Here is a 24159-nt window from a genome sequence, read left to right as displayed (position 1 = left end):
TTGAGTAATGTTGTGAAACTCTCAGATAAGGAATTCTAAAATTAGGTCCATTTTCTCCATTTTTTTTGTTGATTATGGCATCAATTCTTTGCTCATTTTCACCCTGTTCTGACCTTAAACTGGTCCATCTCTGACTCCTCCCTTTCCTTTGTCGATCTCTGTTTCCATTACTGTGGATAGGCTGGCCACTAAAACCCACTACAAACCATCTGACTCCCGCAGTTATTTTGACCATATATCCTCACACCCTGCTTCCTGTAAAGACTGTATTCCATTCTCCCAGTTCCTTCGTCTTTGTTGTTTCTGTTCTGGTGATGCCAACTTTGACAAGAGGGCCTCCAAAATGTCCATCTTCTTCCTCAACTGAGGATTCCACAGCACAATAGTTGACAGAGTGCTCAACCAGTTCTGACCCTTCTGCCATACTTCAGCCCTCAGCTCCTCTCTCCTTTCCCACAGCAGCGATAGGGTCCCCCTTGTACTCACTCACATCCGACCACATCCACATCTAGATTATCATTAATAACATTTCCGCCATCTCCAGTGAGATGCCACCGCCAAATACATACTCACCTTCCCTCCCTTGCCAGCCTTCTGCGAGGACTGTTTCCTTTGGGACACCCTTTGGTCCATTCTTCCTTCACTCCCAGCACCCCCTCACAGTACCATGGCACCTGCAGAAAGTGTAACACCTGTCTGTTTACTTCCTCACTCTTCAGTATTCAAGGGCCCAGGCATAACCTCAAGGTGAAGCAGCTGCACACAATGTGGTCTCCTCTACATTAGGGAAACCAAGTGCAGATTGTGTGACTGCTTCACACAGCATCTACTCTGTCTACAAAAAATTCCTTGAGCTCGCCATTGTCTGCCACTTCAATATACCAACTTGTTCCCTTGCCAATATCTCTGTCTCATGCTTGCTGCAGTACTCTAACGAAGTTCACTGCACCTTATGTTCCATTTAGGAACCCTGCAGCCTTCTGGACTCAATATTGAGGTCAGCAACTTTAGAGCTTGAGCACATTCCTTCTGCTTTTTCCCACCCCCACATACCAGGCTTGTTACTACATGATCTGCTATTACACACAACACATTGTCAGACACTAATGGTCCCCATTAACAGCTATTCATTCTCCTTGGCTGATCATTTGCCACTCCTTTGCCTGTCTAACTGATTTTCTGTCTCTTTGGGCATTACCTCCACCTATCATTTGGTCATCTCGATTCCCCCATCAGCAGCGCCACCACACTTTACCTTCTGCATAAAAAACAACTTGTTCCTAGCTACCATCAGTTCTGAAGTAGAGTCGCTGGACAAGAAATGTTAACTGTTATTTCTCTCCACAGATGCTGCTGGATGTGCTGAGTTTTTTCAGCGATTTCAGTTTTTGTCTCTGCTTCCCACCATCTGCGGTTCTTGCAGGTTTTTTCATTGTGATGATACCCATACTTAGACAATCTGCTGGCTTTTACCATCAAGAAGTCCATATGGAAGGAGTCATTGGGATATAAATTGATAGGAATCCAGGACCCAAGGATTTGTACTCCCACTGTCAATGACTTTCAGGAGAGAATTGAGGAAGGGAAGGAAAACAACAAATATCATAAGACTAAAACAATGAAGTGGTGACTGGGACACAAAAAGTTAAATTTGTCTTTAACAGGGAATACATTCAGAAGCAGTTGTATGAAATTTACAGCACAAATGCCTGTGGTTCCCCGTTTAAAATCTGCAGTACCTTTCTTGGTTTTCTCATTTCAAATCTGATTTGAAATCAGTATTAAGTGTGATGCCTGCAATTTAGTCATTTCAAAAGTAGGTCCATCAATAAATTCAAATCTGCAAAAATTTTTATAAGAATAAAACTACAAATAAAATAAGTTTTCTAGGAGGCTCAGTAAGATGCTTATCGTTGTACTAATGGCTCTATTGACATAAATTGTGAAGTACTGAATAATTCTACCAGTTGACAACTGAAGTTTTAAGTTACTGTTGGCCTGATTCAGTACAATATTAAATACATAGTGAATATCTTTTATGAATATCAAAGCATTGAAGAATACTGACACAAATATCCAAAACCAAATTTGGAATCACATAAAATGCATGAACCACCATCAGTCTATCTGTTTGAGACTGAATAGTGAGTTAAAAAAGTTAACCAGATCCAACATGTCAAGCTTTTTTTTGTACAAGATCAGATTATTTCAGTACTACATAACATCCCACTCAATAGCTAATTTTGGGCTATCAGACATCTTGGACCAATTTAAAGGGGGATCTGACTTGTGGTACACTCTTACTTGACACAGCTAATTTTCCTTTATCTATCAGATATTCTTGAGACATTTTTCTGCATAAGACAATCATTAAAATAATTCCCTATGGCAATTCTAAAGCTATCTCATCTAAGACAATGGCAAAAAAAAACTGAAAACATGCATTACAATCCATCAATCATTTTGATCAATTTTAATTCCCGTAAGCAATATCAGTATTTAAAAAGGGTATCTAAGGACTACTTCTTTAGCTTTTCAGCATTGAGCCTGATCGGTCATCCCAGTGATGATTGTGAAAGCGGTGCCATAGCACCCTCCATGTTATTTATTTGCAGTTAACTTTAACGTACACACAATCATTAACATAAGATTACACATTTGTGTGCAAGCCCAGAATTAGGGAGGTATCACTGTGCAAATGAGAGCTACAGAATAGAATGCAAACCATTGGTGTTTAGGTTGATAATTGTTCCATACTCTTCTAGGTAATATGCCAGCTGAAGTGGTGATTAAATAACTGAGTCCTTGTATTTATGTTCAAGCTATTTGCCTCTGAAAGTACAATTAGTTCTGTTTTCTTTACAATTATTAAAAGATTTCTTGATAGTAAATTTTTGTTGATGTTTTTCTTTAGCTTCAGATAGTAAAATCCTGACATGTGCTGCTATATGGCGCATACCAAAGGAATTGGAAACAGGCAGTCATGAATCTCCTGATGATTCATCAAGCAACCCACAAACCCTGGAGCTGCTTTGTCACCTTGACAACACAACCTATGGCAACATGTCTTGGTAGGTTGTTCAGCATTGATTTAAAAGACTTCAAGTACATCATTCACAATGGCCCTGAGTAATTTCTTTGCTGTTTAATTTTAGCATTATAACAATAAACATGCAGGTGTTTATTCAATGATGATTAAAATGCCATTACTAATGTTTGTATCCCTTTCGCTGTTAAACAAGGAGATTTTATTATATTGCTAGTAATTGTGTTTCAGTTTTCTACTCAGAATAAATTCCAGATTGAAACGTTAATAACCAACATGTTAGTTTAATGAAATTGGTATAGGAAAAGTGGACATCAAAATAAGGAAAAAGAAGGGACTGACATGTTTCCAAATAAATGAATAATTTCTGAGTCCTTGTTATTATATCTAAAATCTACTTGCTTCATTAACAAATCTGTAGCAACTATCGCATTGCATAAGTTGTAATATTTTGTTGATGGATATCTTCTTTGAACGTATTACGCATTTTGGTCTTGAAGTTTTAATTGAACAAAAAGTTTGTCTAATCATGAGAATATGTTTATTTTTTAAAAAAATTGCATGTGGCTTTTTTAATAATGGTATTTGGGGTGCATATTTCACTTTTTTAAAAGTCATTAAAATGAATACCTCCTGTAGTCATTACGCCTATTGATGGTGCTGTATTAGGTATTTTCCACATTGAAATTTCATACATTCTTTATATAAATAGAGGTTAAATTAGGCTATTTCGTTTGTGTCCATTTGTGCGAGATGGTTTGGCAGTTTGTCGTAATTGTAACATCTAAGTGCTCTCATGCTGGTTGCATTGATTCTAACAAGGAACAGGAGCAGGCTTGGTGTGAGATTTTTAATACATTATTCAAATCAGTTCAAAGATCATTGGACAGCAGTTCAACAGTTTTCGTTAGGTTCAAGGGAAGAAGCTTCAAGCAAAGCGCTGTTGTCAGCTGGCTCTGTGCTGCTGGACAGTCAGGACCAGAACCCAAGGGGCAACAGCTCAATGGAGCTGACAGGAATTTATCTGCTGCAGAACCTAGCAGATCAGTGAGCTGATAGTTGTAATGAAGGATGGGCACAAGCACTATTTGCTCGGTACAACTGAGATTCCAGTTTAAAGAAACCAAGATTCAACTGAATTGTTCACTTCATTGAGCTGAGGTGCAGCCTAGTGAATTCAGTGGAACACTTGAGAGAACAAGTTGAGCAGTCATTTGTGCATTCTATGTTTAAGTACAACTGGTTGCAGACCAAGGAAGAAGCCATCCAAACTGAACAGGAGTTAATTTGAGGAAATACAAAAGATTGAATTTTAAAAGTGAAGATTTAATGTCCTTTGATAAGGAAGCAAAATTTTAAGTCAGATTAACAATCATCTGAATGGGTTGCTGAGAAATTCATGACATCTGACTTGGCTGCATTTGTGCTCTCTGATGAAGGGTCTAGGCCCGAAACGTCAGCTTTTGTGCTCCTGAGATGCTGCTTGGCCTGCTGTGTTCATCCAGCTTCACACTTTATTATCTTGGCTGCATTTGTTGTTTGTGCTCTCGAGGGTGTTAGACCACAGTTTGGCTGTTAACTATATTTAACTCCATGTTAATTCTTAATGTTAGAGTATAAGTTGTATGCCTGTTTTGATAAATTGTTTTACTTTTCCAATTTGCACAGTAAAGTTTATTTTGTTTATTCGAAACTGCATACTCATGTAGCTTTATTCTGAGTAAGTACCCGGAGTTTCAAACTTTACCTACTTTGAGCAAACAAAAGTTGCTGACCCGTATTCAGTTTCTAAGATAAATTGGGAAATTTCATCTGGGGTAGTAAGAGCCATGTGAAATCTATTATTTTAGTGTTATGTAACCATCTAAGAAAATGGTATCTCAAATGTTTAATTAAATTAGCATCCACATGCAAGGCCAAAGGGCCTGTTTCCACACTATAGAGATTCTGTGTTGATTCTATGATAGATTAATATTCTTTTCCAGATAAAGCTTCAGAATACAGGTTTGAATGTATACAAAGCACAAATCCTTATTACAATAATTCATCAGCTGTGATTGCTGCAGATTTATGAACATGGGGCGGCACGGTGGCTCAGTGGTTAGCACTGCAGCCTCACAGCTCCAGGGACCTGGGTTCGATTCCAGCCTCCGGCGACTGTTTGTGTGGAGTTTGCACATTCTGCCTGTGTCTGCGTGGGTTTCCTCCGGGTGCTCTGGTTTCCTCCCGCAGTCCAAAGATGTGCAGCCTAGGTGGATCGGCCATGCTAAATTGCCCATAGTGTTCAGGGGTGTGAGAGTTATAGGGGAATAGGTCTTGGTGGGATGCTTCAAGGGGCGGTGTGGACTTCTTGGGCTGAAGGGCCTGTTTCCACACTAGGGAATCTAATCTAATAATAAATTGGTTTCAGGTATAATGATGAGGCTCTCACAAATGTGTTATTTGTTTGGAATGATTGAGATAGAAAGTAGACAGGATACCACCTTCATAAAAGGTGTTGCACACTTAGCATGAAAGACCACTGTCAGCATGTTGAGCAGGTAGATGATGACAGGAATAAATATGCAATGCTGCACAAAATCGGACAAACTGCTATAAAGTGAAAGAGGAAAAGGACACAGCTGGAAGTCATTTCATTTGAGAGCCATCAGGGAGTAATGTTCTTACCTGTTTCTCATCAACAGACTAAAGCACAAGGTGTTATTGCTTCACAACTGTTGCAGCTTCAAAGCATTGCAAGAACAGCATTATCTGGAGCTATCAATGTGATTGTAACTCTTAACTTTAATGTGCCAAAGTCCTTGCAGGTTTCTGCTGGATATGCATGCAAAATCTTGGAATTTGCAATGCTCTACTCATTAGGAAAGTTTATTCATGTTCTCTAAACATAGATAAATATTTTTGTTATATTCTCTTTTGTTTCCAGATATGAACAGGCAGAATAAGCATGCGATGGTAAACAATGCTATTCACCAAGTACACGTTTCCTCAGCATAGAACTGAGTTGGTAAACTTGGTACCTCCATATATGGTTGATGTTCACTATAGGTGGTGCATTGTACTGTCATCCTGGCCACTATCACAATTTCTTCATTCCTTTTCAGTCCTCTGTACCACAGTATTTACCTGCAAAGTGACTTACGGAACATCACTAATGTTCTCAAATTATGCTTACAACACCTGCACTGCTCTGGAGAAGGCTTGCAGTATTCACCTAAGGAAATTTCACGACTAGTGTTAGCATGGTAAATGCTGCACAATCTTTCCATCATGAGTGAACAGTCCTCGCACTATCTATCAGATGAGAAGCTGTGTTGCAGGAGCAGCAGAGGAGTGCAGCAAAATGAAGTATGACAATGTAGAATTAAGAAGTGGATGGAAGGCTACAAGGCAGACAGCTTCCTTCTATCTTTGCCGTATAGGTTTTACGTAATTACAACTGATTCTCAATCTTTCCTCCATCACTGATCATTGCACTGCCCTCTTTCCCACAACACAAAAAACCCCATATGTTCAGAACTCATTTTAGCAGTTCAGTCATTAATGCATGCAAAATCAAACTAATCACTTTGTTCTCTGCCTGCCTTCCTTCCATGTAACTTTGCCTCTTTCAGTGCTGCAGTTACTGAAGCAAGGATAATGGAAGGTTGCCGATCTTCAATTAAGCAGACAGCAGATGGCCTTGGGAGATGATCCTAAGCAGCTCTGTGCCCAAAAGACTGGGCTTAAGATTGCATCGCCCCTACCTGAGCTGCAACAGGCTAGCTGACTGGTTGATAGTGAGGGTAGCAGTGTGGTAAGAGTGGGAGGAGGAATAGTGCCACTCTGAGGGAAGGAAGTTCATGCTCCAAGGACCTATTTCCAAAATCCCAAGGTGGGTACCTCCACAAACATCCAATCTGTAAGGGAACAAATCAAAGGCTGCTGTGAAACTCTGGCTGCCTCATTGAACAGTGATAATCAAAGCCACCAGGGCAACAATTTGAGCTTGTAAGGCAACTGTCTTAGTCTCCATTGCAGTATTTAGACGTAGACTAGTCATCTAGTAGCCCAAACACATAGAGTCATACAGCATGGAAACAGACCCTTTAGGCAAACCAGTCCATGCTGAACATAATCCCAAACTGAACAATCCCACCTGCCCACTCCTGGCCCATACCTGGCTCCTCCAAACCTTTCCTATTCATGTACCTATCCAAATGTCTTTTAAATGTTTAATGTACCCACAACCACCATCTCCTGAAGAAATTCATTCCATATGTGAACCACCCTCTGTGTAAAAAAAAAATTTGCCCCTCATGTCTTTTCTAAATCTCCCCTCACCTTGAAAATGTGTCCTTAGTGTAGAAATCCCCCATCCTAGGGAAAATAAAACTACCATTAACTCTGTCTATATCCCTCATTATTTTATAAACTTCTACCAGGTTGCCTCTCAACCTCCTACGCTCCACTGGAAAAATGTCCCAGCCTATCCAGCCTTTCTTCATAACACAAACCTTCCATACCCAGCAACATCCTGGTAAATCTCTTTTGACCCTCTCCAGCTCAATAACACCCTTCCTATGACTGGGTGACCAGAACTGGACACAGTATTTCAGAAGAGGTCTTATCAGTGTCCTGTACAACTTCAACATGATTTTCCAATTCCTTTACTCAAAGGACTGAGCAATGAATGCAAGTTTGCCAAATGCCTTTTTAACCACCCTGTCTATATGTGATGCAAACTTCAAAGAATTACGTACCTGCACCCCGAGTCCCTTTGTTCTACAGCACTACCCAAGGCCCTACCATTAATTGTATAAGTCCTACACTTGTTTGTTGTACCAAACAGCAATACGTCACATTTATCCAGATTGACTCCATCTGTTGTTTTTCAGCTCATTGACCCATTTTATGAAGAGCCCTTTGTAATCTTAGAAAACTTTCTTCACTTTCTACAATGCCACTAATTTTGGTGTCATCCACAAACTTGCTAACCACGCCTTCTATATTCTCATGCAAATCACTTATGTAAATGACAAACAAAAGAGGACCCAGAACAAATCCCTGTGGAACACAGGCTTCCAATCTAAAAAGCAACCCTCCACCACCAGTCTCTATCTCCTGCCATTAAGCCAATTGTGAATCCAATTGGTCAAGCTCACCCTGAATCCCATGTCACCTAACTTTACTAATTATTCTACCATGTAGAACTTTGTTGAAGGCTTTACTAAAGTCCAAATAAACAATATCTACTGGTCTGTCATCATCAAACTTTTTTTGATAACTTCAGCAAAAAACTCAGTCAAGTTTGTGAGACATGATTTTCCTTACACAAAACCATGCTGACTATCCCTAATCAATTTTTGCCTCTCTAAATATCCATTAATCCTACCTTTTATAGTCACCTCCAACAATTTACCCACAGCCGAAGTCAGACTCACAGGTCTGTAGTTGATCGGTTTCTCCTTGGGACAGGAGTTAGAATCTCACAGCATCTGTGAGCATTTAGATTCCATTAATTAATAAATCTGGAATAAAATGCTCGTATGGTGTCACAATTTGTCGTAAGTGCCATCTGTTTCTCTAATACCAATTAAGAAAAGATATCTGATGTTCTTGCATGATTTGACCTGCAAATGTTCCCAGAAAACAGCAGCGTGGTTGACCCTGAACTGTCCAGTGAAATAGCCCAGCAAATCACTCAACTGTGTTTAAGCATAGGCTCACTATCATTCCCTCTAGGACACTTAAAGATGGGCGATAAATACTACTCTTTCCATCCAGTACCTGTACCTTGTGACTGCATTAAAAACAAAAAGGCTATTTTACAATGTAATGAATAAAGTTCCATTCAAAAGCACTGTTAAAAATCAGAAAATGTTGTTTTCTAAACATGAAATTGTGCATGGTCCTGGGTAATCCCATGCCAAGAAACAACATTCCCTATATAACAGTAATGACTTGCCTGACATACTGCATGCTACATTGCAGAATATCTACTTGTGTAATCCATGTAAAAAGTATACCAGTAATTTTGTGGTAAGCTTTGATTCCCAGAGACAGCTTGAATCCTGATAAATGCAAACTCAGCTGTCCAGTGTTTCTGCCTTTCCAATAATCTGAAATTATTTTATTTACTCATGGGACGTCGGCATCGCATTTTGGTAAACAAACAAAGACAGGATGTATACAATTAAAAGTAGGACCTTGTAGAACAGAGAAACCTAGGACTTTCAGTGCAGAATTCTTTGAATTTTGTATTGCATGTAAACAGGGTGGTTAAGGAGCCATTTAGCACCTTTGCTTTCATTGCTCAGACCTTTTAAGTGGAGGAATTGGGATGGCACATTGAGGTTTTACAGGACATTGGTGAGGCCTCTTCTGGAGCACTGTCCACTTCTGGTCACCCTGTTATAGGAAGTATATTATTAAACTGGAGAGGGCTCAGAAAAGATGTATGAGGATGTAGCCAGGACTGGAAGGTTTGAGACACAAGGAGAAGCTGGATAGGCTGGAAAATTTTTCACTGGAATGTAGGAGATTGAGGGTGACCATTTGGAGGCTTATAAAATCATGAGGGATATAAATATGGTTGAGGCAGGATATTTTAAGGTGACAGGAGAAAGATTTAAGAAAGACATGGGGACAATTTTTTTTAAACAAGAGTGGTTCGTGTGTGGAATGAACTTTCAGAGGAAGTGGTGGACGAGGGTATGGTTACAACAATTAAAAGATGTTTGGATAAGTACATGAAGAAGAAATGTTTGGAGGGAAATGGGCCAAACACAGGCTTGTGGGACTAGTTTAGCTTGATATTATGGTTGCCATGGACTGGTTGAACTGAACATAGAACATTACAGCGCAGTACAGGCCCTTGACTGAAGACTTGTTTTCGTGCCATATGACTGTGGCTGACTTTCTCCAGGTTTCCCTTGAGAAAGTGGTGATGAGCTGCTTTCTTGAATTACTGAGGTCTTTGTGGAGTAGGTAGACTCAGAATGCCCTCAGGGAGGGAATTCCAGGACTTTGACACAGCAACCGTGAAGGAACAGTGGTATATTTCCTCATCAGGAAGGTGAGTGGCTTGGAGGGAAACTTACAAATGGTAGTGTTCCCATGAATCTGCTGCCCTTGTTCTTCGAGATGCAAGTGTCTTGATTTAGAAGGTGCTGTCTAAAGGTCTTCAGTGAATTTTTTTAGTGCATCTTGTAGATCATACCACTACTACTGAGTGTCATTGGCGGAGGGAGTGAATGTTTGTGGATGTGTGCCATTCAAGCAGGCTGCTTTGTCCTGGATGGTGTAAAGCTTCTTGAGTGTTTTTGGAACTGCACCCATTCAGGCAGGTGGGGAGTATTCAGTCACACTTCTGATGTGTGTCTTATAGATGGTAGGCAGGCTTTGTGATGTCAGGAGGTGAGTTACCTATGCAGTATTCCTAACTTTTGACCTCCTCTTGCAGCCAAGTATTTGTATGGCTAATCCAGTTGAGTTTTTGGTCAGTGGTAATCTCCAGGATGTTGACTAGGGTAGGGGGTATTGGTGATGTTCAGTAATGGTGGCACCATTAAATGTCAAGGTGCTTTTGGATTGAATGTGAATGTTCCTTGGGAAATTTGTTGTGCATCATTACTATGCTTCAATTAAAATGAATTTATCAGAATTTGAACTATTAAACACTTGGCCCTGAAGTCATGCACCTTACAGATCATAAGCTCACAGTTAAAGGGCGGTCGATTTGAGCTTAGCCAAAAGTTTCTACCAGTTTTCTTCGTTAAAATTAAGCTTTGTAATATGTTTGAATCATGTTACTATTCAGTAGCAATATTCCTGTCACTATTATTTGGTTTAAGACATGAGACCTGTGCTAGAAAAACCATTTTATCTCTGTCAACGCTGTCACTTTGACCTCTTATCCGAAACTCACTTTTCATCAAGATTGTAAGGTAGAGGCCCCTTAACAAAGTTGTCTGATGGACAGTCATTAAGTGCATCAGAACGTACTGGAATGGATTAATCATAGATTTGTCTTTTGAAATTAAAAAATACCAAGCCTTTATGTATTAATGTTTCTCTGATGCCTAGTACAAGATTTGGAACACACTGTCTGAAGAAGCAGGTCATCAGACTCTGGTAATGCAGCAAATTAATGCACAACAGGACAGAATTGTTCAGGAAGATATCTTTTTTTTTCTACACTGAGCTAATTTGTCTCATTGATATTCTAACTTGTCTTAAATCCCAACATTGCAAAACAACAGTTACTACTGACGTGTGCTGTAAAGCTGAATTGATGCATTGTATTTATTAGTTTAGCTTGCTGAGATAGTTATTGATGAATTTTGCTCTGTCTATAGTGTATTATGGGAGCCAATGGGATGTGGTACAAAGATAGCATCGCTGACTGATAATTATATTCTTCTTTGGGATTTACAAGAAAGCTCAAGCAAGGCAGTGGTAAGTAATTTTGCAGTTTTGTTTTTTGATAGTTTTGGGCATCCACCTGTCTCCTGTAGCATTTATACCTTCTGCTAATGTGGTTCCATAGAGTCACAACAGTGATGAAATATCATGATACAATGATATATTGTGTTATTGGCAGTTACCATTAAAAATTTTGACTTAAAAATTTAATAGAATTCAATTACAGAGATAAGGACAGAAAATGCAGGTTAAATTGGGCTGTGTGCGTTTCATTTTTCAGATAGTAGCAATCCTTTTAAAGTGCCAAAAAAGACAGGCAAGAGATGCGGACACATATCCAATATGAAAGCCAAGGCCACTAGCTAAGGACAAGAGAAGTGTCCTTTGCTGGTGCCTGAAGCCTGCTTTAGAGCATTTACATATGCTATGAATGACAGAATTTTACGATTTTATGCTGGTGGGTTTGTAGGCAGATTTGTTTCTCACAAATGCTTCTTCCCATCCCACCCTCCCTGCTACCACTTTACGAAGATCCCCATAATCTCCACCCTAACCCATTCACTGTTTGTAAAATCCCCCACAGTCACTTGCTGCTGGACCCCAGGGCTGAACATTTGAGGACTACTTGTAATCCCAGTCCTCAGCACTACTGCTTCTGAGCAAATGAGCTGCAGAACAGCCAGGTTGTCTGGCAGCTTTCCGAGGCAGGTCCTCCACATGAGTGAGGTTTAGTATTCCCATCTCCAACCATTAACACCTTGGAGTGTTAAGTAGCTGCAGGCTGGTTATGAACAAGAGGTGACATAGAAAACCTTCACCATCGAAAAAATGTACCCAAAGAGTCTGATGCCTGCTTTAAGTCCCTGCTGGTATCTTGAAGAAAACTATTAGCACTAAATATGAACAATCTTTAAAAAATGAACAATATACCATAATTGCTCCTGGTTTCAAGACTCTACAAGGCTAACTTCCCCAATCCTCAATGCCGTGACCCTTTATCTTGCATGCATACATGTCTGTGCCCCATATCGAATTTTACAGAGGAGTCTGTGTCCTGTGTTCAGTACACAAATCAATCTTTATTTAGAGCTCCTCTACCACACATGGGAGAGGCCAGAGGCTGAGAATCTGGCTTTGTGTGGGGCCCAGTTGCGCTGTCAGTTACAGCTCAGGTTGGAGGTGAGTGACACCCTTACCTTTTCCAATAAAGTGCAGGATATTTATACATACCGCATTACAATGTTTACATGCAACATTGACATAAACGCTTGCGACATCCCCTCTAATCTACATATCAGTCCTGTGAATGTGCAATCAATGGTTCACCTTAGGTTCTCCCATCATCTCATGATGTTTGCCAGACTCCCTGTCACCTGTCCTTGGGTGCTTATCATTATTAACCACATTCCGACACCAACTGTAATGTCCCTTCCCAGTCATTTGCCAGCTGCATCGTATATTTGCTTATTGCTAATGACTTTTTCAAATTCAGTCATGCAGTTCACACCTCCTGCAGATCTTAGGACAGAAGTTGAAAGGGATGTTAATTTCTCTCAATTGTTATAATTGTAATATCAGCTCTAATGTAGAGTTACTGTAAAGTTATACATAATTAAACCTAACACTATGATTTTGTGAGAAAGTTAATAATTTCGGAAACAGCTTTCTTCTTATCTGACTTGCAAAGCCTGTTGAGGTCATAGTACCTTGTTTCAAAGTTGTCTGTGCCCCCTCCCTACCCTGCTACCTCATTTGTCTCTTGGTACTCTTAGGAGGTTATCTTGTTTATAGGTTGTTGTTGTTCTCATCTTCTTGGGGTTGGATAAAAAAGTTTCTTCAAGGGTATCTCTGCAACCAAGGCTAATTGCCTTCAGAAATTTATTTCGCCAATATCTAATAAATTTAAACTTCTACTCTTGTGTAAATACATGTCTAATATGGTAATTACTTAAGAAGCCTTATCTCGGGTAGGTCAAGCTTTTCTTTCCTATTTCCTATAAAAGTTGGAAATCTCAAATCAGATGATTTTCATCTGAGCTGCCTTATCAGTCTTATTGTTTGCATTATGGCCCGATCTTATTAAGACTGAGAGGCATTCTGTTATCTGTCATGAAAGCAATGATTTGAGCTACATGAAATGCTACATCAGCTAAAATTTTCTTTGATCTTCTATGTTTGATAAAAAGAAAACCCCTAATAGCCACTTGTCATATTCAGCCATGGGCAACAACACGGATAGGGAAGTGGCCAACGAAAAGAAGACAATGTTGTGATCAGAGCATTTTCAGGATCATATTCTCGAATTAGTGGAATTCTATGGGAACTTGGGCTAGTAATAACAAGTATTCACAATGTATATTTATTATTTGGATGAGGGAAGTGAATGTATCGTAGCTAAATATGCAGATAACATAAAAATAGATGGGAACGAAAGTGCTGAGGATTACATAGTTTATGAAGGGATATAGACAGGTTATGTGGGTAGGCAAAGATTTGACAGGTGGAGTATAATGTGGACATATGGGAGGTTTTGCAATTTGACGGGAAAAATAGAGGACCTGAATATTAAACAGAGAAGGACTGCAGAAAGCTGCAGCATGGAGGGATTTGGCAGTCCTCCTTTATAAATCACAAAAGAAACATATGCAGGTTCACCAGGTAACAAGGAAGGCATCTGGAATGTTGGCCTTTATTTGAAAGAAAATGGAATATCAAAATTGAGAGGTCTTTGTGAAACTATATAATGCACCAGTCAGACCACAGCTGGAATATTGTGCACAGTTTTGGGCCCTTATTTAAGGAAAGATTTATTGGCATTGGAAACAATTCAGAGAAGGCTCACTGGGCTGATAGCAGGCATGTAAGGAAACTGTTGGGAAGAGGTTGAGTAACTTGGACCTGAACTCATTGGAGCTTCAAAGAATGAGGGGTGACGTTATTGAAGATAGGTTGGTATTCCTTTTGGGAAAGTCTCGGCCCAGATTGCTTAACCTCACAGGAAGAGGTCACCCACTTAGGACAGACATGAAGAATTTTGTGTGTGTGTGTGTGTGTGTATAAGTTATTCTTTACTGCACACAGGCTGTCACAGCTGGTTCATTACATATAATCAAGGCTATGATGGATTTTCACTCCTTAAGGGAATCAAAGGTAATGAGGAAAAGGCTGGTAAGTGAAGCTGAGGATTAAGAGGTCAGTCATGATCTCTTTGGCAGGGCAGACTCGGTAGACTGAATGGCCTACTTTTGTTCCTATATTCTAATGTTCTTACTACAAAATTGTTAATTAAAACAGGTCATTACGGAACACTAGATTTTAAATAGCTTCACCTCTTGTTGGTTCCATAAGGTATTGCTCCGTGCAACTGCCACAAATGCATTCTATACTCAACTTCCAGGCAACTCATTCTCCTCTTTGAAGCATTTGGCATTCTTAAGGGGCTTGATGTAGAGAGGCGTATTACCCCTCACGGGAGAATCTAGAACCATAGGGCATTGCCTCAGATTTAAACGGCTCCAATTTAAAACAGATGGGAAGAATTTCTTCTTTCAGAGGATTGTGAGTCTTTGCAACTCCTTGCTACAGAGAGCTGTGAAGACAGTGACTCAATGTATATTTAAGGCTAAGACAGGCTTTTGAACAGTAGGGGAATTGAGGGTTTTAGGGAAAGGGCTGTTCTGTGGATGTTAGGAATGTTGGATCAGCCATGATGCTGTTGAATGGCAGAGCAAACTCAAGGAGCTGAACAGACTACTCCTGATTCTATTTATTATTGTTTAACACTACCTTTGTCATTTTGATTTGTTCAGTCTATTTGAAGTTTGAAATAACCTATGATTATTACATTGGCTTCTAAAAACTGCAGTTATTTCTCACATAATGTTCGTCCCAATGATATAACCACTAGTAAGTAGCCTTGTAAACTATTCCCACCAGTGCCTTTTGACCCTTACTGTTCCCAATCTTAACCACATTGATCTTATTTCCTAATCTTTGGGGCTTACATCTGTTATAGCTGTTAAGAAAGCATACAGTGTTTTAGCTTTTATTAATAGAGGGATCGAGTTCCGGAAGCAAGAGGTTATGGTGAAGCTGTACAAAATTCTGGTGCGGCCGCACTTGGAGTATTGTGTACAGTTCTGGTCACCGCATTATAAGAAGGATGTGGAAGTTTTGGAAAGGGTGCAGAGGAGATTTACTAGGATGTTGCCTGGTATGGAGGGAAGGTCTTATGAGAAAAGGCTGAGGGACTTGAGGCTGTTTTCATTAGAGAGAAGAGGGTTGAGAGGTGACTTAATTGAGACATATAAAATAATCAGAGGGTTAGACAGGGTGGATAGGGAGAGCCTTTTTCCTAGGATGGTGATGGCAAGCATGAGGGGGCATAGCTTTAAATTGAAGGGTTGCAGGCAAAGCAACAGTAGTAGATTCGCCAACTTTAGGTACAGTTAAGTCGTCATTGGATAAGCATATGGACGTACGTGGAATAGTGTAGGTTAGATGGGCTTGAGATCGGTATGACAGGTCGGCACAACATCGAGGGCCGAAGGGCCTGTACTGTGCTGTAATGTTCTATGTTCTATGTTCTATCCTCAGACAGCATTGTTTGTGCACAGTTGGACAAACACTAATCATTGTGGAGCAGTGGCCATAAGGGTTGGGAAGGAGCAGCAGCAGCACCATGTTCTTCAAGTATTTGTTTGGCATGAGCACTGCTGCTCCACCCTGATTCATTGTTTCAGGTTATTTCAAAAGTTTACCTGTTAATGACAAGCTGTCTGAAGTCTGTTTTTTCTAATGTTACTTAAGTCTGGATGAGCCATTTTATAGTATGGGCCTCAGACCTGCACTAGATCCCTATTTTCTCAACCACAAGGCTTAACAGTTAATGCCTATTTTCTAATGTGACAGATGGCTTGGTTCCAGTCAGAATTGTCCATTCTCTTCTTTCCCACAATAATTGAGGCTTAGTCAGTCAAGTAGTCACTGCAAGAAAACAAAAGGCGTTGGGTGGCTGAAATTAATGTTTGTTCAGTCTTATGTCAGCTTCCTATTAATAATTCATTCAACTACATTTTGAATAGAAATTGCACTTGTAAAGTTTTTATATACCAATTATAAGTGCAAAATATAAATTCCTTTTGTTCTCGGTACTATGATCATCAGGGTGGTGACAATTTTGTAATGATAACAGTTAAATTTATCAAGAAACTGTACTCTCTAAATATTGATGTGTTTGTGCTAAATATATTCTCAGAATTATAGTAATCTTTTAACAACCGGAATCCTTTAAGTCATGGTAAATGTCTCTGATTGACAAGATGTAACAGGTGATGTGCCACAGGGATCAGTTGCTGGGACCTCAACTGTTTTACAATTTATTTAAATAATCTGAATGAAGGGACCAAAGGTATTGCTTTTAAGTTTGTTAGTAGTTTTATCAGTATACCAGTATATCAGTATACTTGGGTCAGATAATGCATTTTAGGTCTGTGGCCTTGTTTAGAATCTGACTGTGTTTTAACTTGGAGTCAGACTGGTTTTATTTCTAAAGGAGGAATCTATAAAATGTCACATTGACTGTCTACAAATTGTGTGCTTTTTGAACAAAATAGAATGTATCTGCAATTACAAATTGGCAAGTTCACCCTGCGTGCGCGCGTGCGTGTGTGTGTATGTGAGAGAGAGAAAGAGTGTGAAGCCCCCTCCCAGTTTGGGAACACTTAAATGGTCAAGGACATTTGGCCTTAGATCTTCCGGTAAACGTCCTCCAAGGTGGACTTCAGGATATATAACAACACAGAGTCATTGAGCAGAGTCTGATAGCTGAGTTCCGTACCTATGAGGACGGCCTCAACTGGGAACTTAGGTTAATGTTGCACTTTAGGTAACCCCACCACACTATACACTCTTTCTCTACCATCCATGTGTGTAAGCACACACACATATACATACATATAAATCTATGGGGTAAATTTGCACTTGCAGATTTATAACTGCAGATACGTTCTATTTTGTTCAAAAAGCACAAGACTTGTAGATAGTCAGTGTGGCTTTTTATAAATTCCTCCCTTGGAAGTAAAACCAATCTGACTACAAGTTAATAAACAGCCAGATTCTAAACAAGGCCTCACATCTAAAATCTTTGTCTGACCTGAAATGCCACCTCTGGTATACTGGTAAAACATTTGGTTATCTCAGGCAGTGACTTGAAGGAAACTGTGGGATTTGCGTATTAATTCTTTCTAACTGAAAGCCATCTTAGGTTTGTTCAACACATTTGCATCAGTTCTATGACCCCTTGATCTTTTACTTATAAATTCCATGTCTGATGCCGCCTCTATCACAGACACCTGAAGAAGGAATGAGGCTCCGAAAGTTTGCGTTTTCACATAAACCTGTTGGATTATAACCTGCTGTCATGTGATTTTTGACCTTGTCCACCCCAGTCCAACACTGGCACTTCCACATCAAGCTAGTTGACAGAAAGATAGGTAGGAAAGTAAATTATGGTGAGGATAGAAGGACCCTGCAGATTGCTATTGATAATCCAAGTGAGTGGGCAAATATCTGACAAATGGGAAGGTCGGAAAATGTAAATGTTCATTTTGGCAGGAAGGATAAAAATTATGCATTTGATCTAAATGGTGAGAGATTGCAGAACTCTGAGATGCAGACAGATCTGGGTGCCCCAATGCATGAATCACAAAAGCATGTACAACAAGTAATTAGGAAAGCTTACAGTAGGCTTCATTTATCACAAGCAGTATTGAATACAAAAGTAGGGAAATTATGCTTCATTTATGCAGGGTATTTTTGATATACAACTATACTGTGTGAAGTCACTTCACAGAGGCTGGTATCCCTTCACCAAGTCATCCTTTATTTACACGTGGAATGTCTTTGATACAGATCCTGCTTCCTTGGAGCAAGCTGTCAGCATGAACAGAACCTTTGATACTCCTATTTATATCTGCCAGCCAGGTCTCCTTGATTGGGCCAGGTTAACAGCTCCAGTCAGGAAACTCATATTCCATGAGGACCACCTGGTTGACCATGTTACATTCACTAAATGGTGAACTTAAGTAAGGATATAAATATGTTGGAAGCAGTTCAGAGAAGATTTGCCAGAGTATTCAGTAGTTGTGGCTGTGCTGGATTTTTGAAAAGCTGTCAAATTGGTTCCACTCTCTTCATTTCCTATCATCCTCTTTTTATATATATATTTTTTCAAGTGTTTACCCTTTTCCCTTTTGAAAATTGTGTCTGTTTTGGCCACCTTTTCTGTGATGTGTTCCCAATCATTATAACTCAAAACACGTTTTCGCTACCACTGGCTCTTTCTTTTTGTGCCAATTACCTTGAATCAGTTCTCTGGTTAATAATCTTTCTGCCAGTGAAGACTTTTTCGACTTTGCTGTCAAAACATCTCATAATTTTGAACACCTGTATTGAATCTCCACATAAACTTCTCTGTTCTGATGAAGGCAATCCCATCATCTTTAGTCTCTCCATTGAACTGAAGCACCTTATTCCTAATACCATTCTGTTAAATCTCTGCAACATCAGAATGTATTTGTAAAATTGGTAAAATGCTTGTAGAATTTCTTATTCAAAGATTCTCAAGTTTTCTGATCATCTTTACTATGCTGTGGTCAATCTTTTCGGTAGTATTGATAGTAAATTTGTGATTGAATTTAAACATCACTCTTAGAATTTTAGGTGTGAAAACATGAAAAGCTGAAGAACAAATGCAAGAAGCAAAATCTCTAAAGTTTGTGATTTTTTTCCCCCACACCAGATGAACATTTGTACAATATTTTAAAAATTACTAAGGCTGTGCCTCCACAAATTTAGATTTGCAGTAGACGTGAGTGACCACTGTACAATTGAATTTTATACAATGTCTGAAAGTAAGTGTTCATTTTCAATAATGGAAATTTGAAGATGTGAGACAAGTTGGCTGAGATGGGTGGGAACGTACCTTAAAAGACGTGATTGTATTGAGGCAATGAATAGTTTTTAAAGAACTATTGCACAACTTACAGCAACTAAACATTCTTGCAAGGTGTAAAAACTCAAGAAAGTGTTTAATCACCCATGGCCAACAAAAGTAGTTCAGGATTGTATAAGATTAAAAGAAAGGGCCTGTAAAGTTGTCAGAAATAGCAATATTTCTGAGGTTCGAGGGGCTTGTAAAATACAACAAAAGAGGACCCAGAAACTGATGAGAAAAGGGAGAGTGGAATATGCATGCTATCTAGCAACTAACATAAAGATGGACTGTTGAAGCTTCAATGGGTACGCGAAAATGAAATGTTAGCTAAAACAAATGTGGGCCCCTTACAGGGAGAGTCAAGAGAATTTATAATGGAGAATTGAGAAATAGCAGAGAAACTGACTGGTTACTTGTATCAGTTTTCACTGAGGAAGGTACTAGAAATCAACCAGAAATAGAGATCCAGGTGAATAGGGAGAATAAGGAATTGAAGAAAATTAGCATTACTGAGAAGATTGTACTAAAGAAATTAATGAAACTGAAAGTTGATTAACCTTTAGGGCCTGATGGCTTATATCTCATGGTGTTGAATGAATTGTCAATAGAGGTAGTTAATGCATTGGTAATTGCATTCCAAATTTCTGTAGATTCTGGAATGATTCCTGGAGAATGAAATGTAAAAAAAACCGTGTTATCTAAGAAGGAAGTAGGAAGGAAAACAGGAAACTACAGTCTTGTTAGCCTGAGATCAGTAGTGGAGAAAATACTGTTATATATTGTAAAGGACGGGATAATAGACACCTGAGTAGTGATAACCTGATTGGGCATAATCAGCATGGATTTGCAAATGGGAAATCGTGTTTGACAGACTTGTTGGAGTGTTTCAAAGACATTACTCACAAAATTGATAAAGAAGAGCCACTGGATGTAGTTTTCTGAGTTTTTCAAAGTCACCCACAGAAAGCTGGTTAGAAAAATTAAAGCACATGGTAGGACTTAATGTGCTGGTATGCATTAATGTTTGGCCCACAGACAGAAGGCACTGAGTGGGAATGAATGGAACATACTTATGTTGGCAGGCTATGTCTTGTGGGGTACTGGAAAGATTAGTACTCGGGCCCTGGGTGTTCACAATATATATCAACAATTTGAAAATGCGTCCAAATATAATAATTCCCAATTTGTGGTTGATACAGAGCTAAATGGGAGTATGTTGAAGATGTAAAGCAGTTTCAGGAAGATTTTAACAGGTTTGGCTAATGGGCAAGAACATGGCAGATGGAATAGAATGTGGAAAATTTGAGGTTATTCACTTGAGTATGAGAAACAGTTATCCAGACCGTTTGTTAAACGGTAAGAGCTTAGAAAGTGTAGATGTCCAAAGGTACCTGTGTATCCTTGCCGATAAGCCACTTAAGGCTAACATGCTAGTACAGCAAGCTATTAGAAAGACTAACGGAATATTAACTTTTATTGCAAGAGGATTTGAGTACAGGAGTAGTGAAGCCTTGCTTGAACTGTGTAAGAATTTTGTTAGACTGCACCTGGATTACCAGGTGCAATTTTGGTCTCCTTTTCTCAGGAAAGATACCATTGCCACAGAGGGAATGCGGTTAAGGTTCACCAGGCTTGTTCTGGGGATGGGAAGACAGCCCTATGAAGAAATAATGGGCAGATATGCCTGTATTGTTAAAAGCTTCAGAGGATGAGAGGTAATCTCATTGAAAGTTAAAAAAAATACTTTAAGGAATAAAGAGTAAAAGCAGATGATCATAGTGAAGAATTTTCACTGTTAGAGATATAAGGTGTTTTCCCAGTTGAGATTGAGAACCAGAATGCATAATTTAAATCTAAAGGCTGTGTCACTTAGATCTTAGATTAGGAGAAGTTTCTTCAGTCATAGGGTTGTGAACCTTTGGAATTTGTGACTGCAGAGGGCTGTGGAAGCTTACTCTTTGAATATGTTTAAGGTAGAGCTTGATTGATTGCTGATTATCAGTGACATGTAGGGATATGGGGAGTGAAAGATATTAAAGTGTTTGACCAGCCATGATTGTTTTGAGTGGTGAGGCAGGCTCAGTGGGATGAATGGCCTATTTCTGCTTTATTTTCAGTTATTTTCTTCAATTACTTTTAGACTGTTTCTCTTACCTACCAAGAATTACAGGAGTATGATGATAAAGATGGTGTAGAGCTGGATGAACACAGCAGGCCAGACAGCATTAGAGAAGCAGGAAAGCCGACATTTCAGGTCTGGACCCTTCTTCAGAAAAAAGGTCAGAAAAAAGGTGCTTCTCTGATGCTGCCTGGCCTGCTGTGTTCAATCTAGCTCTACACCTTGTTACCTCAGATTCTCCAGCATCAGCAGTTCCTACTATCTCTGATGATAAAGATGGTTAATTTTTAACCCTAGATAATAAAATGTGAGGCTGGATGAACACAGCAGGCCCAGCAACATCTCAGGAACACAAAAGCTGACAGCTGGGCCTGCTGTGTTCATCCAGCCTCACATTTTATTATCTTGGATTCTCCAGAATCTGCAGTTCCCATTATCACTAATTTTTAACCCTCACGTATTTTAAAATCAATTTTGCAAGCAAGATTTCCTAATAGTGCATAATGTCACAGTTACGTAAAGCCAGTATAGAAAGTTTGAGTTTGTTCATACTTCACAACTGCCATTAGTTATTGACATTGTAGGCTGGTAACGTCTTCAAATCATTTTAATAAATTATAATTGCCATAGTATCATAACCCATGGATAGTAAAGAGGGCCATAAATAAATAACTTAGATTTAGGAATTCCATAAAATAATAATTGTGGGATTTGTGAAATAAATTTAATACTGTTATATCTGTTTTTTATCATGGTCATTTTATGTTTGCATCATCTGTCAAGAGCGCATAGTGATAGCAGTGGGGGGATTGCAACAGTAAAATATTGTTGACGTGAAAAAGTCTTGACAGCTTCTGTTATTTGTTGTGACTGAACACATCAAGGATTACCATTTTTGATTTTTAAAGATTGTCATAGTGATTCTTATTGCTTTACCAAAATCTGGTTGCAAGAATGCTGTTCTTTATAGATTCCTAGATAGTGAGTTCACCTATCTGGTTTCTGAATAGTCATTCATCGTCTTTCCATTTCTGTTTGTTTGTGTGTCGTCTTTTAGCTCTCATGTTCTACAACTTTGAAAGGAAAAGGTCAGTTAAAGTTTACTTCTGGCTGCTGGAGCCCTCATCACAACTGCTCGCAACTTGCCACGGCAAATGACACAGCTATTCGAGGCTGGGACATTAGAACCATGTGGTAAGCAGGAAATGGCTCCCATTCTAGAGTTGCTTGTAATGCTTGACTTTTGAAACTTATTGAAATCCAGTCTGTGAAATGTGCATCTAACGCTACGTTTCATTTGGTGTTTATAGTTGAGCGATTCTTTGGTGATTGATTTCAGTTATGATAATAACAATGTAGATCTATAATGTTTCTATAAGGGTGGCTTCTAAGACTGATTTTTACTATATGTACAATTGTCCTGTGCAATGGTTAAAAAAACTTAACTGATATTCAATTGACCGTCTTGTCTACTTCTGGTTTCATTCTGCCTACAATCATTGATCCTCATCTCTATATCTTTCACATTCCATTCTTGCACACTCTAACCTCATACACATAACAAGGTCATTAAAGTGATTTATACATTTTTTAGGCAGACAAATTAATTTATGTAGATGTTCTTGTGATGTGACCTGACCTAGTACCAAGTTTGATCCTCCTTCTCCTGTTGGACACTGGACAGAATCTTTTACATCCAGCAAATTTTCCTCCTCATTTACTCCTTATTTTCCAACTATGACTACAATTCAAAAGTGCTTCATTGACTGAAGGGTTTTAGATAAGTTACTTAAATGAAAGATCTTTTTTTCTTGAAGCAAATTGCGCACATCTCAGTTGGGATTTGTTCCACTGAGATGTTTCAAGGAATTTTGCTAAAAAGCCCTGACATCGGTTTGGCAGACAGAGATCAATGATTCAATGAGGGCCTCTGTTACTTCATGTATGTAATGTTGAGAAATACTGGGAAGCCTCACTGCAGATGGGAACAGAAGACAGTACAAGAATAAACTGTTTAACATTCTTCAGGCAAGTTATACGAACTATTGCCCGTAAATTATATTTACTGCCTTTCAGACTTGACCCATTTTACATCCATTTATTGTTAATTTTGTGAATTAAGGAAATAATTATAAAATTATATGAAGACATTTTATAAGTACAGTCTACCGTTTCAATTCATGAATTTTGTTTGCTATGTTGAATTTTTAAAAATTTTATATTCAACTGCTTTAAGCAACATTCATTTACAACGGTAACTAAATTATACCATTACAATCATGCATTCCATGCCATAGTATAGTGACCCTGTACTTAACAAAAAGAAAGTACTTTGTGATACATTGTGTGCAACACAAAATGCCATCCATTATCTTGCACTTTCTTTCCGATATTTCCACTGAAATACATCATCGCTTTAAAAATACTTGCTTTTTGTTGATAATTGATACCTTTATGTTCGTTAATGTGATTTGTAGTTTAGTGGTGAGAAATGTCAATAGTACTGTGGCTTGACTAACAACTGAAGCAGCAGGAGAAGCAAAGGGTATGTGGGCTCATGGTTTATATGAGCTATACTAATTGTATAACTGC

The 24159-nt window shown here is 38.9% G+C and overlaps 1 protein-coding gene across 2 annotated transcripts in view; it reads left to right on the top strand.

Annotated features, from left to right (window-relative positions):
* Positions 1-24159, top strand: part of eipr1 (EARP complex and GARP complex interacting protein 1) — an 87191-nt gene that overhangs the window by 21702 nt on the left and 41330 nt on the right. For both annotated transcript variants that reach the window (XM_048531886.2, XM_048531885.2), the window contains exons 4-6: positions 2915-3071; positions 11386-11485; positions 22625-22761. In XM_048531886.2, coding sequence (XP_048387843.1) covers positions 2915-3071; positions 11386-11485; positions 22625-22761 — 394 coding nt within the window. The remainder of the gene's footprint in view (positions 1-2914; positions 3072-11385; positions 11486-22624; positions 22762-24159) is intronic.

Source organism: Stegostoma tigrinum, chromosome 4, assembly GCF_030684315.1.
Source record: "Stegostoma tigrinum isolate sSteTig4 chromosome 4, sSteTig4.hap1, whole genome shotgun sequence".
NCBI lineage: Eukaryota > Metazoa > Chordata > Chondrichthyes > Orectolobiformes > Stegostomatidae > Stegostoma > Stegostoma tigrinum.
Note: the sequence above shows the minus strand (reverse complement) of the source record. Positions and strands in the feature narration are given on the sequence as shown.